Source organism: Rhagoletis zephyria, unplaced genomic scaffold (genome assembly GCF_001687245.7).
Source record: "Rhagoletis zephyria isolate East Lansing unplaced genomic scaffold, Rhagoletis_zephyria_1.1 Rzeph_scaffold_00381, whole genome shotgun sequence".
NCBI classification, from domain to species: domain Eukaryota; kingdom Metazoa; phylum Arthropoda; class Insecta; order Diptera; family Tephritidae; genus Rhagoletis; species Rhagoletis zephyria.
The window spans coordinates 203382-219253 of NW_016157465.1; the positions used below are offsets into that span (position 1 = coordinate 203382).

General features: G+C 34.3%; 1 protein-coding gene across 7 annotated transcripts in view; it reads left to right on the forward strand.

The window, feature by feature from the left end:
* Window positions 1–15524, forward strand: part of LOC108359382 (serine-rich adhesin for platelets) — a 36537-nt gene extending 21013 nt beyond the window's left edge. Inside the window, exons 2-9 of one of the 7 annotated variants that reach the window (XR_001846907.1) lie at window positions 634–759; window positions 906–1001; window positions 4021–4206; window positions 5663–5980; window positions 6040–6237; window positions 6313–6825; window positions 8400–9615; window positions 14631–14719. Coding sequence is in view for 2 of the 7 variants with exons in the window: in XM_017611225.1 (XP_017466714.1) it covers window positions 634–759; window positions 906–1001; window positions 4021–4206; window positions 5663–5980; window positions 6040–6237; window positions 6313–6825; window positions 12160–12286; window positions 14631–14746 (1680 nt within the window). In the remaining 5 variants the exon portion in view is untranslated. Of the gene's footprint in view, window positions 1–633; window positions 760–905; window positions 1002–4020; window positions 4207–5662; window positions 5981–6039; window positions 6238–6312; window positions 6826–8399; window positions 9616–12159; window positions 12287–14630 lie in introns of those variants that run through there. The other 6 variants (XR_001846909.1, XR_001846908.1, XR_001846911.1 and 3 more) reach the window with 6 other exon arrangements.
* Window positions 15525–15872: the final 348 nt, after the last annotated feature.

Consider the following 15872-nt stretch of genomic DNA (forward strand, 5'->3'; position numbering starts at 1 on the left):
GATGATCGAAAGTAAACCAAGGTGGAACGGGGCCACCCTTGAGCTACACCCTTTCCGTCAAAAAAAAAAATAATATTTGAAAACAGATCACGTAATCCAAAGTTTTCCAGTAACATGCATAAAAAATATACCGATGAATTGACAACCTCTCTCCCTTTTTCTAACGTCGGTTAAAAATTAAAAGAAAATTAAATTTAAAACGCAAATCCTTTGCCAGAGGACTAGAACCACGGTTTTCTCGAATGGCACGCTAGTGCTTTGCTCACTCGGCCATTGCGACTGTTAGAGCAGCGCGAGAAAAAATTATATTCAAGTGCTTTCTTTCAAAAGAGCTTTTCACCATGAAAGTTGGCAGGGGAGCTTTTTTGTAAGCCAGAATAAACAAAATCTTTCAAATTATCTTCCCTACCACCTTTGAATTGTTTTACAAGATACTTTCAACTATCTCAGTTATTTGAGTTATTTTTTAAAAGCAAGGCTGCATTTGCTATAATTAAATAAATAATCAGCAATGGGCATTTAAATACAGGTGTGAAAAGCTATAATCACTATTTATAGTACAAATTTTTGTTTGTATACTTTTTATTAATACTTCCTTTCTAATTTACCCTTCCTATTTTTCTATATTTTCAGGCTGACCTCATACATGAACTGCGACCAAGATCAATGGATGGTGTCATTGACTCATCATCTGGGTCATTAAATGGTGACACTAACCGTTCGAGTCCAGATAGCGGAAATCATATACAAAATCAGCAGGTAAAGTGGCAAACAGTTTATTTCTAAGAGCTCTACTTGTAAATCTCGATACCACATTTTTTTTGAACACACACAACCACATAGATTTTTAAATAGAATCATTCAAATAAAGATTATTTAACAGAAAAAACTTTTTTTATTTTCAGGACGCTGAAGCGCGACGTATACACCGAGGACACGTACTCACCGAACTGCTCGAGACAGAACGGATTTATGTGAATGAAATGGCCTCTATTTTAAAGGTAAGAACGGTTTTTTTTTGTCTATTCAAAAATTGAGTAGGATATTAAATGATTGAATAAATATGTAAGCAGATATAAGTGCGTACATTAGGCTGGTTATTAAAAATATCAACATCTAAATTTTGATTGTGGGAACCCCTTAAAAATTTTAAACAAATTTTATGTCGCTACCTGGCTTGAAAAAAATTAAAATTAAAAAAAAAACACATTAGGGCGGAGCAATTTGTTCGGAACAAAATTTTCTAAGAAAGAGTAAAGCAAATTAAAATTCTACCATTAACCATCGCAATTGTCAAAAGAAATATCAGTATATTGTATGAAGAAAACACAAAATTTTGTAAATGAACAAGTAATTTTTAAGCAAAAAATAAAACCGTAAAAGTACCGTTAATTTCTCTATGATCCAATGATCGAATCTAAACCAAATTAGTATGGGTCCACCTCTGAGGTGCCATATTTCCTTTACCAAAAAATTTAGAAATAAGTTAACGTGGTCAAAAGTTATGCGGTAACATACATAACAAAAATAAAAATAAAATATTTCGACGAACTGATAACCTTCTCCTTTTTTGAATCAGTTAAAAATTAATTTCGTTCAGAAAATCATATAATACACTAATTTTTCTTTTAAAAATTGGGAGGGTCAAACATAATTTTTGGTATATAGTTTGTTCACCAGTTTTACTTTAGAATCGAACGTAAAACTCCAATATGCTATACACTTTCGAAATTAAATTACCTGCCCTAATGTACATGTTATTTAAACTTATAAATTTTTTTTTTTAAGTTTTCGTTTGTGTTTTTGCCTTGTACGTAGAACAAAATAAAGGGATGTCCCACGATGTTGATATTTTAAGAACCACCCTAATGTGCATACATATCTTTGTACATTTAAGTATGTCTGGGAGGATTATAACAGATTATGTTAGATAAAGATTATGTGCGGTTATCATAATACTCGTAAACTGCAGAAAATCATAGCCATGACCATGAAACATGCAATCTGCAATCAATTAGTCAATAACCATGGCCAAAATGCACTCACCACAAGACATGTTGGTCAACACCTACATACTTCAACAATATGAACACCATTATGTGGTCTTAATGAACCACACATTAATGAGCACGCAGGCGGAAAAGAATAAAAACATTTATAACGGCATACATATATGTACTTAAACGCCTGCTCTTAACAGCTGCAAGCATTTTTAGTTGTAAATATTTTTTGCTCTCTTCATTTGGCTTTATTGGCGTTTGCTTCAGTTAACAGTTTCTGCAACAGTTGAATGCCTTTGATTGCAATTAGTGCATTAAAATATGAGCATAATTTTCTACTTGGCACGGACGGACAAGTTGCAAAAGTAGAATTCATTCGATGCAAAAGCTACAGTTATGTACTTAAAAATTAGACATAGCATTGAGATCTAAGAGTTTTAGACGCGAGCCTCATTTCATTTCGCGTTTACCAGCCGCGCTAAGCAGTCGATAAATACATTTTTTTTTCGAGTTTGACTTATAAAGATTTTGTGTTCTGCTGCTTTCCTCGTCCTTGCAATTACTAGTTGAATTCAAATATTGAACTCGCTTGTGTACCGCCAAAAATATGCGTTACGGCGGTTACGATTTACGTAAGGCATCGAAATCCAAATCGCCCTCATCGCATGGTTCCCTGCGTCTGAAGAAAGTTCACAATACCGCCTGCAACATAGTTGGTCGCTTCAATTTGAAAATAACCGATTCACTGAAACGCTTGCATCTACAACGTTCGCACTACTGCGAGTCGCCAGTGTCCTTTCGTGGTTCACTCTTCGAGCAGCACTGCAGTGCTGGTAGTTATCGCGCCACGCCCTCAACTACTACCTACAGCATACATTACAAACCAACAGAATCGCGTACGAATTACAATCACTCCACAGACGAAAGTCACAGCAGCAATAACTCACCACCAAACTACATTTTCGGCACGAATTTGTGTAATTTTTCGGCGCATAATCTCCTAAACGGCAAATCGACTGTCAAAATCATTAATACTTTCAAGGAACTCGAAGCACACCAGAACATTAGCGATAGCAGAACTGTCTCGAATAGCTTGGAGCGCTTGAAAAACGATCGCAAGACGATATTCAAGGAGCTCATCGAACTCTCTAGCTGCGACGAATCGCTCGAGTACCGGCTAGTCAAGGACTATTTGGAGTACAATACCTACTCGGAAATCGAAAACGATTCCGAGTTCAAAGAATACCTGCTGCGCAAGAACTACAACGACATCCTGGACTATCTAGACGATGTGCAGCCGAAAAGTCTCACGTCTATCTCGTCGTCGGTAGCGCGCGCTCAATCGGCGCTGAGCAAGCACACACTGAGCCATGCCAAAGTGCTGGCCACGCCCAAATCACTGCAATTCACAGCGAGCGATACGTGGAAATTCAAAGGACAACTGTGCAACTCTTGCCGCACCAGCGTTGATTGCAATGAGGCGCTTAAGTGGTCCTCCTCGCGTGGTCCGACCACAACCACCACATCAAATAATCTCACCAACGAAACCACCACCACAACTCCAGAGGACGCAGAATCTGCTGAGGGGAAGAACTTTTTTTCAAATTCCTATAGCGAGGTGTTGAAATTTTGTCAGGAATTTTTCGAGGAAAGTTTCCGCCCTAAGTCTGGATTTAATTTGCCGAAATTCAATACGAGCGCGAAATTCAAACAAGCAAATTACGAGCGGGTTTTGCGAGAGTTTGTCACGGCACAAGGATACCCGACAGTAGACCAATATATAGAAACAAAATATGGGAAATTTTTTGGCACCGAGTTTGGCAAAATGAAAGAAGCAAAGCGCAATACTGCAAAGTTGCATGGAAATGTGGTAAAGTATATTTTTTTGAAAAATAGGGAGGGGCTAAAAAATATTTAGTTTTATTTAAAATATAGTAAAATAAAATACAAACAATTTTTTATGTGTTTAATATTCGTATGCAGCGATTGCTAACTTCCTGCATTTTCTATATATTTCTAGGGCTATCGTGATCAAATGCTATCTGAAGAAATGATGCATCTTGTACCCGCCAGTCTGCAAGGTAAAGAGGATATTTTATTCGGCAATTTACACGAATTGTATACATTTCACAATGAGATCTTTCTGAAAGATCTGGAAAATTGTATATCTACGACAGAATTGGTGGCGCTGTGTTTTGTGCAAAGGGTAAGTAAGCGTGCGTGGATTGTGCTAGAAAATGGTTATTTGAAGGTACACAATCTCAGTGGCCCTGACGCCCTGAATCACTTCTGAATGTGAAAATTTCCTTGCACCAACATTGCTGGTAGCAAATTAAACACGAGCGGCACGAACAGCCAAAGTATGGTTGGCGTTTAAACTGGAAGATCCGATTTCGTTTTAGGGTGAAAAGTGCGTCTTTTTGTTCAAAAACTGTGCTGCCTCGATGGCGATTTCTTTCGGTCCGAAAATATAGACGGAAACTATTTGGCAGATATTGAATGCATAGTAAGTTCAGGGCAAAGAGTTATGGAGAGATCGAAACTATCTAGAATCCCCGCTCGTGTCTAAGACATTCGATAAATTTGTTTAGAGGTCATATCGAAATATATATAGTCGCTACTGTCTCGGAAAGAACCATGGTTGCCTCTAAAATAAAGTTTGAATCACAAAGTTTTTGGGTAACTACTTACATTCTCCCTTCTGGAAGGCATTACCTCAACATGGACATGTCAAAAATGCAGTCAACATTACACATTAGCGTACGTATATGAATTCTCATTCTACTCTGCCAGGAAGAATTGAAGAAAGTGAAATATTGATAAGACTCTATAGCAACGCCTTCTAGAATCCATTACCACTAGAAGCGGTAAAAGATTTTTTTAGGCGTCTCAATAGACAGGTAGAAACGCAGTCGAAGTAGATTAACTATGACCGGTAAAATAGCCTATGGGCACCTGCACGACACTGATCAAGCAGTAATCTCAGCACCCACTACATTTACGATTTTAGAACCAAAACTCTGTGAATGTATTGGCGGATCTGCGACTAGGTTTCTATCCTTTCGCTGTCCCTCTTCCTCACTTGTTGTCCGACACTTTCTCAATTCAAATAAGGTGTCACATAGTTCGTGTTACCTCCGCTGCTTTCTTCAATTGAGCTATGCCCGTATGCTCTAAGTTAAATTCCTTAATGACTATCCAATTTACCTGCGGATTTAAAAACAAGTTCCTTCCAAGTAGTATCGGTTTCAATATTGGCATGTATTGTCAGGATAGACGAAATACTTCTAGTATCGCCCGGGATCCTTTTACTCGCCTAGAAGACGTTATCGGCTTTCTGCCTACCTAGACCTTGGACCTTTTTGTGAAAAGTATAGTGTCCGTTTTGTCTGTGTTTACCAACGGCTCCGTTCGAGATGCCTAATGCGATTACCACTACTATACTAATAATTTCGTACACCCATATTTGCTACTCTTAGAACCGCTCGCCATGACTTCAGTGTAAAGAAGGAAAACCAGTTGGGATGATTAGATTTAGTCGATAGACTACGGGGTTTCAGAAATATAATTTTACAGCAGTTTGATTACTTTAGTAAACTAAGTTCTGGGGACATTCTTGCTTTATTCCAATAAACTTTCAAATAACACTTATCCTTTTGCAGCGCGACACCTTCTATCGTTTATACTCCTTCTACTGCCAAAATATACCACGCTCCGATCGGCTGCGTGAAACGCTCGTCGATACACATCTCTTCCTGCAAGAATGCCAAAAGCGTTTGGGTCACAAGCTACCACTGGGCGCATATCTGCTGAAGCCAGTGCAACGCATTACCAAGTACAAATTGCTGCTCGAAAATCTGCTGGGGTCCAGCGATAGCGGCAGCTGTACCAAAGAATTACAAAAGGCTTTAGATTGTATGCTAATCGTGCTGCGTTGTGTGAACGATTCGATGCATCAAGTGGCTATAACGGGATTTCCGGTATGTAACAGGAAGAGGTACTCTATTCACATTCGTTCATATTCTCTTTTATCGCACAGAGCAATCTTTCGCAACAAGGCGAACTACTGCTGCAGGATCCCTTCCAGGTGTGGACGGAGTCAAAGAAGGATTTGCGACTGCGCAAAAAACCGCAGCAGCGACATATTTTCCTTTACCAAAAATCTATGATTTTCTGTAAGAAAACCTCGAAGCCTGGACACAACAAGAGCACCTATCAGTTTAAGCATCAGCTGAAGGTAAGCAAAACGATTTAGCGCAAATTTGGAAGCACCCGAAGCTCACGAGCACCCCTTTCTCCTACCTCCCCACAGTTGTCACAAATCGGCCTCACCGAATCGGTACGCGGCGATTCAACGCGCTTCGAAGTCTGGCTACAGGGACGCCAAGAAGTGCATACACTGCAGGCGCCCACCGAGGAGGTGAAAAATAAATGGGTCACTGAAATTAAGCGACTGCTGCTCAATCAACTGGAAGAGCTGAAAGGCGAAAAGATCAAACAGTATGGCATGAATCATCATGGCCTGCGGCAGACAACCTCATGGGATACGCCAAATATTCTGTTGGGCATGCCACAACGCGCTGTGAGCTGTGATGCATCCTCCGAGTCTTCAAATCGCAATTCGAATTGCAGCAGCAGTGGCGATGATGTTTACCCGCATGGCATGCCACCACCACTCTCGACGGTGACAGGCAATGGGCATGCGCATGGCAATAGCGCTAGTGGTGTTGGTGGTGACAAAGAGCAACAAGAGGCATGCGGCTGGAGCTCGGATTACTCGAATAGTGAGGATGAAATGTCGATCATCGAAGACAACAGCGCGCCGGTAAGTTAGAATTGTTTCTGCTGAATGGGCGGAATAGATATGCGAAAAGTATCTACATGTAAATTATTATATTAATATTTATTGAAGAAAATTTAGTAACTTGCAAAACCATTTATGGAAGGGATGAAGTTAATTTTTTTCTTTTATCGTAAAACAAATTAATTTTAGTTTTATATTTTTTGATTGATTATTATTTTGTTGTGGTTTCGGTTTTTTCTGTAATTTACGTTTTCTTCTTTATATCAAACTTATTATTACAAATATACCTTATTATTTATTTATGAATAGTTTTACTTGCTTTTATATTGGTCATATTTTATTTTAACTTTTATTTTTCTTTTCGCTTTTCGTTTTGTTTGCTTTAATTAAATTTGTTACTTTTTTGCGTATTCATCCATCATGTTGCATAGTTTCTTCTAATATATGTTATATATTATTTGTCTTATTTAATTTTTTTGGGTTCTCTTTTTTACTTTCATGCACAAAACACTTTGTCTTAAAATTGTATTCCAATATCCCCTCAACTGCAATTGCAAATAATGCCACCCTGTACAAATTATACAAATGTAAAAAACTCAATTAAAAATTAATAACAAATGAAAATATGGACAAAAACTGAATTTTGAAAAAAATATTTAAAAATTTATAAAAACATAAATAAAAATCAAAATATTGCTTGATACTTAAATATTGTAAAAAAAATCGACAAAATAAAAAAAATATATTTAAAATAAAATGTAATTTCTTAATTAAACAAATTTATTAAAAAAAATAATACAACTAAATTTTTATTTACACTCGCATATAAAAAACTCAAACACCAAAAAATACTGAAAAATTTTAATAAAATAAAATAAAAAAAAAAAACAAATAATTGCAATACAAAATCAAATTACTTTTAAAATTAACTTAAATTAATTATTAATATTATTGAATTAAATTAAATTAAAAATGAATTATGATATAAAATTAAATTAAATAATTTACAAACAAAATAAACAAAAATAAAATAATAATAATAAATAAACAAAATAAAATTACAAAAAAAATATGTATTATAAAAAAATTATTTAAATAATAAAATCAAATGAAATAAAATGAAAAATAATAATATACTTACATATGTATGTACATTGAGAAAAATGTAAAATAAAATAAAATAAACAAAAAATCTACTAAAATAAAAAATTTATTATTAAATAAAATGTAATTAAAATTAATTACAAAAAATTAAATGAAATGCAATATCAAATAAATTACAATATCTAAAATAAAAATATAAAATTAATAAAAATGAAAAAATAAATATTAAATGAAATGAAAAAATACATAAACAAAAATATATAATAAACTTTAAATGTTTTCCAATGTGTTTTTATACAAATTTTGAATTTAATCAACCACAAAATAAAAAAAAACCTATATAAAAACATTTAAAAATATTGATATATTTATGTTAAATAATAACTTAACGAAATTCCTAAAAAAAAATGACAAATCAAAAAATTAAATAAACTATTCAAAAAATCTCCAAAAATCATCCCTTCTTGTACATAAAATTCGAAATATCGCAGCGTTTCATGAATTTTCTGGCCCAGTGGACCTACAATTCTGATGGTAATGGTAGTGGCTCTTATCCGCGTAACAGCAAATCCAATTCGAAATTCTATGTCTCCGTGGAGCATTGAGCAGTTAAGCAAGCGTTAAAACGACAAAAATAATGGAAGTAATATACCCCCTTCACAGAGAAAAAAAAAAATCGAAAAATGTACGAAATACCAAAAAGTTAGTGAAAAATCAAAACGAAATCGCCGACCGCTTAATTTATAGTACAAAATAATATTTAGTCACGTAAACGACACGCAGTAAAAACTTAAAAGCACGCAAATTTTAAAATATGCTATAGCAGTACTCATAGCGATTACAGCTTAGTGCAACAGATCATCAGTCGAGTACAGAATTGAGTATTTAGTCCAAAAATGTATTTGTAGCGCTAACGAATTACATATGTAAATATTTTATAGTAAAGTGAGACAAGTAAAAAAAACAAAAAATTCACTATAAAAGTGCATCGTTATTTAAAGCATTAAAAAGTAAACATCTTCACTGCCAATCATCTATAAAAGCCAATATCACGCATTTTACGCTCTTCAGTCATGCTCAAGACTCGATTGTTGGACTTAAAATTCTACAACAAAAGACAATCGAATGCACTAAGAATCAAACTTTCCTCCTTAAAACTCGTCTATATCCTTAATATCCACAGTCAGCACTAACTTTTTACACTACCAAAAAGACGACACTATATTTTGTCTCGCTCGCACACCGAACACATGCCAACCAACCCCCCTTTTGTTGTGCGTCTCCATTTCACTAATTTCTGTTTCTTTTCTTCCCGCTGCTTCCTTTCAATTCACATTCGTGCCTGTCAAACTTTTGTCTCTTTTACACCTGCTCGTCTCATGCATATGCTTGCTTGTATGTGTGCGTATTTGCGCGTCTCTTCATATAGACTTGCGCGATGTACAAACGTCTGCAATAAAATTCCTGCCAGTCGTCTGACTCATTCTGAATCATGCTCTCGCTGTCACACTCTCTCTCTCTCTCTTGCTTCCTCGACCGACATGCCACCGATTGTGATCGTAATCGTTCATCATGCATACATAAGTACGTGTCGTCATCAAGCGTTAATCCCTTATTCATCATTTGCATAATTCAATGAATAACGTTACATAAATCTGCGTGTAAAAAGCGGCTTCAAATGGAGGCAGTCTGTCGAAAAAGATTTGCGTAAGTTTTTTTTTTTTGTTAATTTTGACTAAAATGCATAAATAAAATTTAATTTTTAAGTTACCTAAATAAGCGATAGCAGTGTTCATAAAGAAAAGCAATGTTTATTGTTTTTTTACACAAATTTTTCTGAATACAAACAATAATCTAACTATAACCATTACACAAACATTTTGGTTTGACTTTTTTGCAAGCGACGCAGAATGCCGCCTAAAAGTGTTTGCCAATTTTTTCATAACTCACTTAAAAAACAATTAACAAATAAATCGTTTTCCCAAACACAGAGCTCTATGCCGAAAACAATTGCATTTTAACACGCTTCAAATATTCGATGACGCTTGCAATAGCTTTCTCAATGAAAAAGAACACGCTAAAGAAACATTCTTTTTATAGAAATTTCTATGAAATCTTTAAATCGGCCGGTTATGCGACTTTTAGATATTCCTTAGATTTTTTTTTAATCAAAAGTTTAATATAATTTTCGTTATTAGCGTCATAAAAGTGCACGTTTATGGACATATATAATATTTTAATAGTATATATAGCACATACATACATACATACCAAAAAAAAATTGTTGTCTTTCTAAATTATATTTACCTTCTCCTGCCTTTTTTAATGTGCCTGGTAAAATTGGGAAGCGGGGGCGTATGAGTAACTTGTATGGTCCGCATGAATATATCGTATTAAATGTTGCAAAAATGCTGATTTTCTGCCCCAGGGGCTCTCAAAACTATCTTTTGGCAAAGCAGAAGGAGCAAAGGTTACATTTCTCAAGATACTAAATAGACATTTATTGAGGAGCTCTTCACGCGACTCATTTTTCAGGCTTGATAACTGAAAATAGCCAATTCTCATTCTTTTTTTCATTTTCGTCGAAATGCGCAATCGTCGCAAAATTTGACGGTAGTATTATGGTTATCCACATCGACGTCGATGTAATTTTTTTAAATGGACCACAGAATTTTTTCGTAAAGGTGTTCCTCCTAGGTGCAGTGTTGTATTTAAACCTTATAATAATGATAATAATAATAATAATAATAGGTTTGCACTTACACAACATAATACGTTGGAAATTAAACGCGATGTAGCTCTGCCGTTATCCCTTAAAATGAAAGGAAACAACTCTTCTGGTTGGACTGCTAATGAGGCATCATCTCTTATCAACTTATGCTCTCATAGTAGGTCTGGTAAAGGATAAAATTTGGTTACAGAAACATAACTCCGGACGGTGTAGTGACCATGACCGTGGATGTTTACGCCAATTTTTTATGGAATTAATGCCCATCGTTAAAAGTAATTTTTCCTTTTTTAAAGAAAATTATTTTAAATTTCAAAGGAAAGTAAAATAAACTAAAGGCTGATTTTCACTATGCCAAATTCCCTATGTCAAATATTTAAGTGAAAACACATTGTCAAATGGGATCAAAAAGCGGTTTATTGATTGACTTGAATCAGATAGGTCCTTAGTCGTGTAAATGTGCTGCTAAATCGGCTATCTGTCTGTTTTGCCGTCAAAATATGGCATAGCGAAAACTAGTCTTAAAATTCTTAATATGCTTAGGGAACACTCAATTTTTTAGACATACTCGTATAAGCATATCTAAGTATGTATGTATGTGCATATGTATGTATGTGCGCTTGTACATTTGTATATTAAACTTATTTAAAGACAACAACAAGCACTGCACTAAAAGTAAACTAGGTAGTCCCCAAACAAAAATGACTTAATCACCATTCAGCCACCATTCACACATCCACCCGTCACCTGCATAGATACTAACCACAATGCAAACTTCAATAAATGCACATGCAAGCACACATCCACACAGCCATGCACAGAAATCATATCAATCTCACATAAAAAAAAAGACAAAAACACCTACAAACCCACCATTCCGTGAGTGTGCATACATTTTTGCTTATAGATTTCGTTTGACATTTTTTAAATCACGAATTTGAGTTAAGTTTTGCTGATTTACGATTTTTGTTAATTTAAAAATAGTCAAAGCAAAAGAAAGTATTTATTTTTTATATGCCAATATATATAGAAAAAATAATGCTTAAAAAATTTACGCTACTTTAAAATATTAATGCGCTTTTAAGTCAATAATTAAATATATTGCTAAAATCCCAAATACTTAAATGTAAGTTTGTATGCCAATTAAAGGAGCTGTTGTTGCTCCATTTTTTGCCTAGTTCTAGTTCTGCATACGCGTTTGTCTTGCGACACGTTTTCATTTAGTTTATATAGACAAGTGTATGTACATATACATATATTGCAGAAATGCTGCTTATTAAACACACGCATCCATATCGCGACCTGTTTTGGTTAGCAAATGCAAAAAAGCTACAGTTGGCCAAAGAATAAAGGAATTAATTTACTAAATTTCACAAAAAAAAGCGCTATGTTACTTAGTTCATTACTCATAAAAAAATATTTCAAAAATAGTTATCTCAAACATTATGTATTGTATAATTATTATTATTATTTGCATTAGAATTCGTTGAATGTTTGTTAAATAGTTAATACTGTAATTTTAGGGCAGTAAATTTGTTGCCCTCGCCGATTATGCGGCTATGGGACATTCGGAGGTTTCGATGCGCGAAGGAGATACGGTTGAAATGTTGAAGGTGGGCTGTGCTGGCTGGTGGTTTGTGCGTGTTTTAGGTAATTTAAATGCTTTTTTGTTGTCCACTATGTATATGCGTATATAAATTTTATGTTTTTATATGTAAAGCGTAGAAATACTATGTACCTTTCCCCCCGTTTGTCACCTCTGTAATGCTTACTTATCACATTTCCCTTGTATTAATACCGTATGTATATATCTACATATGTATGTAGTTTACGATAGTATATGATTTTGGAAGTAAAAGCTTATCTCAGTTTAAATCGTAGCCTTTTCTCGCAATAATGTATTCATATCAAGAACTCGCAGCTATGTTGCCAGAGATAGTCGCCATAATGTTGCAAGTTTAAAGAGTCTGCAAAATTATTTATTTATTTATATGTCTATGCCCAAAAAACAAAAATTGCTAAATTCCAGATAAAAATCACAAATACGTATAGTCACATGTTTCCAAACAATGTCGCTTTATTAAGTTGAAGATGCAAAAGCTGCACAACAACTCTGCTCAAACGCTGCAAAAGCGTTCCTTAGACAGTGTTGCCGCTTTTAGAAATTGTTTAAGAATAGCTGAGAGGTATATTTCTGTCAGGAATTCGATTGTTTTTTTTAATGTTAATGGTTAATTTTAATGCTTTCCTGCTTAACTTTATAATGTTGTCGATATAAGTCTGAGATAGTCTGAGAATACTGATGCGATTTTTAATTTTTCATTGAGTGCGATTGCATTTTCATTTTGTTTGGAGTGTTATTAAAGATTTGTTTGTTTGTTTTTTTTTGTTCACACCAACAGCTTGGAGTAAAATTTGTAAAGGAGCGTTTACAATAGCACATTCGAGTTGAGAGTGCTTTTTAGAAATATAATTATGTTTTCGTAACAACATTAACTGAAAATTTAGCTCGAATAGGGGCTATTTACGTCACTACAAGTTGCTATTTTAAACTGAAGAATATTTCAAAACATCATTCTCAACCCAAGCTGGCGTTGTAAACTCTCCTTTACATGCGACTACTTTAATGTTATATAGGAAAAGATAATGGTGATAGTCATTATGTCGACATTCTCCTTACAAATCTAGTTAAAGCAAAAAGTCTAATTGGCCGGTAGCCAAAGTATTTACCTTCAGCATGCACATCACTGTTTTCGATTATGATTTTGAAAATTTAGAAAACTACGTTTACTCCGAGAACATCGGAATCCGAACATGTCTGTCCTTCAAATCCAACAGGAAATTACTCTTGTTATGTACTTTAGATTCAGTAGTGAATAGATTAAAAAAATGCTGAGTAAGTTGCAATGACCTTTGCGAGTTAGCAATGTCGAGCTTTACAGAAGATGGAATGATAGCTGTTGTGCCGCAGACTGGATCATATTGTGCGATCGCCGTGGGTGTAAAAACTCCTAAAAAATTTCGAGGCGGTACTTGCAAGAGGAATAGGAGATCTCCCTATGTGTTGGAAAGAACAAGTAGAGATTGACTCGGCTGATTTTTATAAGCAGACCCTTTTGTTTGTCAAATGAAGGCACTTAGGTACTTAGAGTGTAAAAGTTGTTCTAGAGTAAATTTAGTAGTAGCAGCAACGCCATTGGTCAGCATGAACTCAGTATTAGCTGTGTTGAAGGACAAAGCGAGGATGTTGTTTTCCCTAACGCCAACAATATGGAAAAAATAAATGAAATCAGTTGAAACTTCGAACGAACGAAGAAAATTAAGTATGTATTACGATCTCTAAACTCTCTTGGTTAAAATTTTTTGCATACTTTATAAAACTTAAAAATTTGTTGGTTTCGAACTGTTTTGTTAAGTAAATTATGTATGCGGCAACACTGGTATTAGAAAAACTTCGCCACAATATTGATATTTAATTTCAACAGCATTATGTTCAGCAGAAATGCTGCCAGATATAAAGTAAGGTTTTGTGAGATGCACAAATTCCTCAACGAATTTCCGGGTATATTTGATTTGAAAAAATATGCATCCGCCGGCTACGGACACCCAGCAGAATTTTGTAGAGCTGAGAAAAGCGAAAGAACATTTCAAGGTTAATTTAAGTACAACACCCAGTTTCCAATGTCGTCCTGTAACGCAAGCTATCTTTCCTTAGATGGAAATAATAATTTTTTATGGAAAACCACTTCCATTCTTAACGCTTCTCTTAAGTGCATTTGAAAGCTAATAATTAGCCAAAAGTAGTTATAAAAAAATTGCTAAATGCCACTTTGAATTTTGTATGGTATGCATGACAAATATAAAATAGTAATTGCATTTATTTCTCCAAATAAATAACTAATTTGCCATATTTCTTATAAGAAGATTTCTCTACTAATTTTGTTACGCCTTTTTCTGTTTCCGTTCAACTTATTTTTTTTTTACAAATTCACAGAAGCCAATGCAGAGGGTTGGACACCAGCGGCATATTTGGAACCGCTCAATCGAAAATCTTCTCGAAGCTCGAGCCGCAATCAGGAGCGAATAAATTTGAGTAAAAACGCCGAGTAACGGGAAGGAGCAACAGCAAGCGAATGATTTCGAGCGGAGAACGGACAATGAGACAGTAAGGCATGTGAACGTTTTGTAAAATTAGCAGATGGATTTGAGGCCGTCTTTAGCAAGAATCATAAAAAAATTTAGCTACGCAAAGTGAGCACTAAAAAATTATAACGAAATGTGTGATATGTATTACGATCCACAAATTGAAGGAAGAAATCTGAATGCACCAGAACACTATATACTTCTTCTGCTTTAGCCCTCTGTCGCGCATTAAAAAATAAGTCTAAGCTCTAAAATATATTGAATATGTATTCAACAAAAACAAAGCTATTACATATATACATACATTTATGCATAAACATACATTTTAGGCTTTAAATTCTTAACAAATGAACCCCAGTAACAGGAATTCGATTGATATTAAAAAAAAGAAAACAAAATATGAAATCCCATTTACAAACAAATTTCACTCTTGGAAAACTTTTTGAGACTACATACATAGCAAGTATTGCATACAACTAAAAATTTAAATTACAAAATATACAAATATGAATTATTAAGAACGAAATATGCAAAGGCCTACAAAAAAAAATTTACATTCTAAAAAGCTTTAGCTTAATAAAAATTTGATAAAAGCATAAATATGAGTAAAAATCTAAGCGACAGCTTTACAACACTGCTGCATCCTGTTAAAGATTTTACAAAATTAAATTAAATCTTGAAAAACTGACTTGAATCACATCTAGCAATTCTTTTTACTTTCGTAGTTTTGAAAATTTCCTAAAGAGCAAACAAATTTTTACAAATTTTCTAACGAATGTATACTTATGCAGAATTTCCACTGTGCGCAAAATGACAAATAATTTTAGTGATCAATTTGGTCATTATAATACAGCTGTAATTAAATTACAAAAGCATGATCATTAAGTCATTGCAGTTTTTAATGACACATATTTTTTCATTCAAATGTCAATTTAGTGGAAATTCGGCATTAGTTTTTACACAGAATGAATCCAGTTTTCACATCTAGTCTAGCCATATAACAGTTAATAATTTTTTACCTGTGCATAGGAATCTATGAATTGTATTACTTGCCTAAGAAAATTAATTTTTTTTGAACTCTAACAGCCAATTT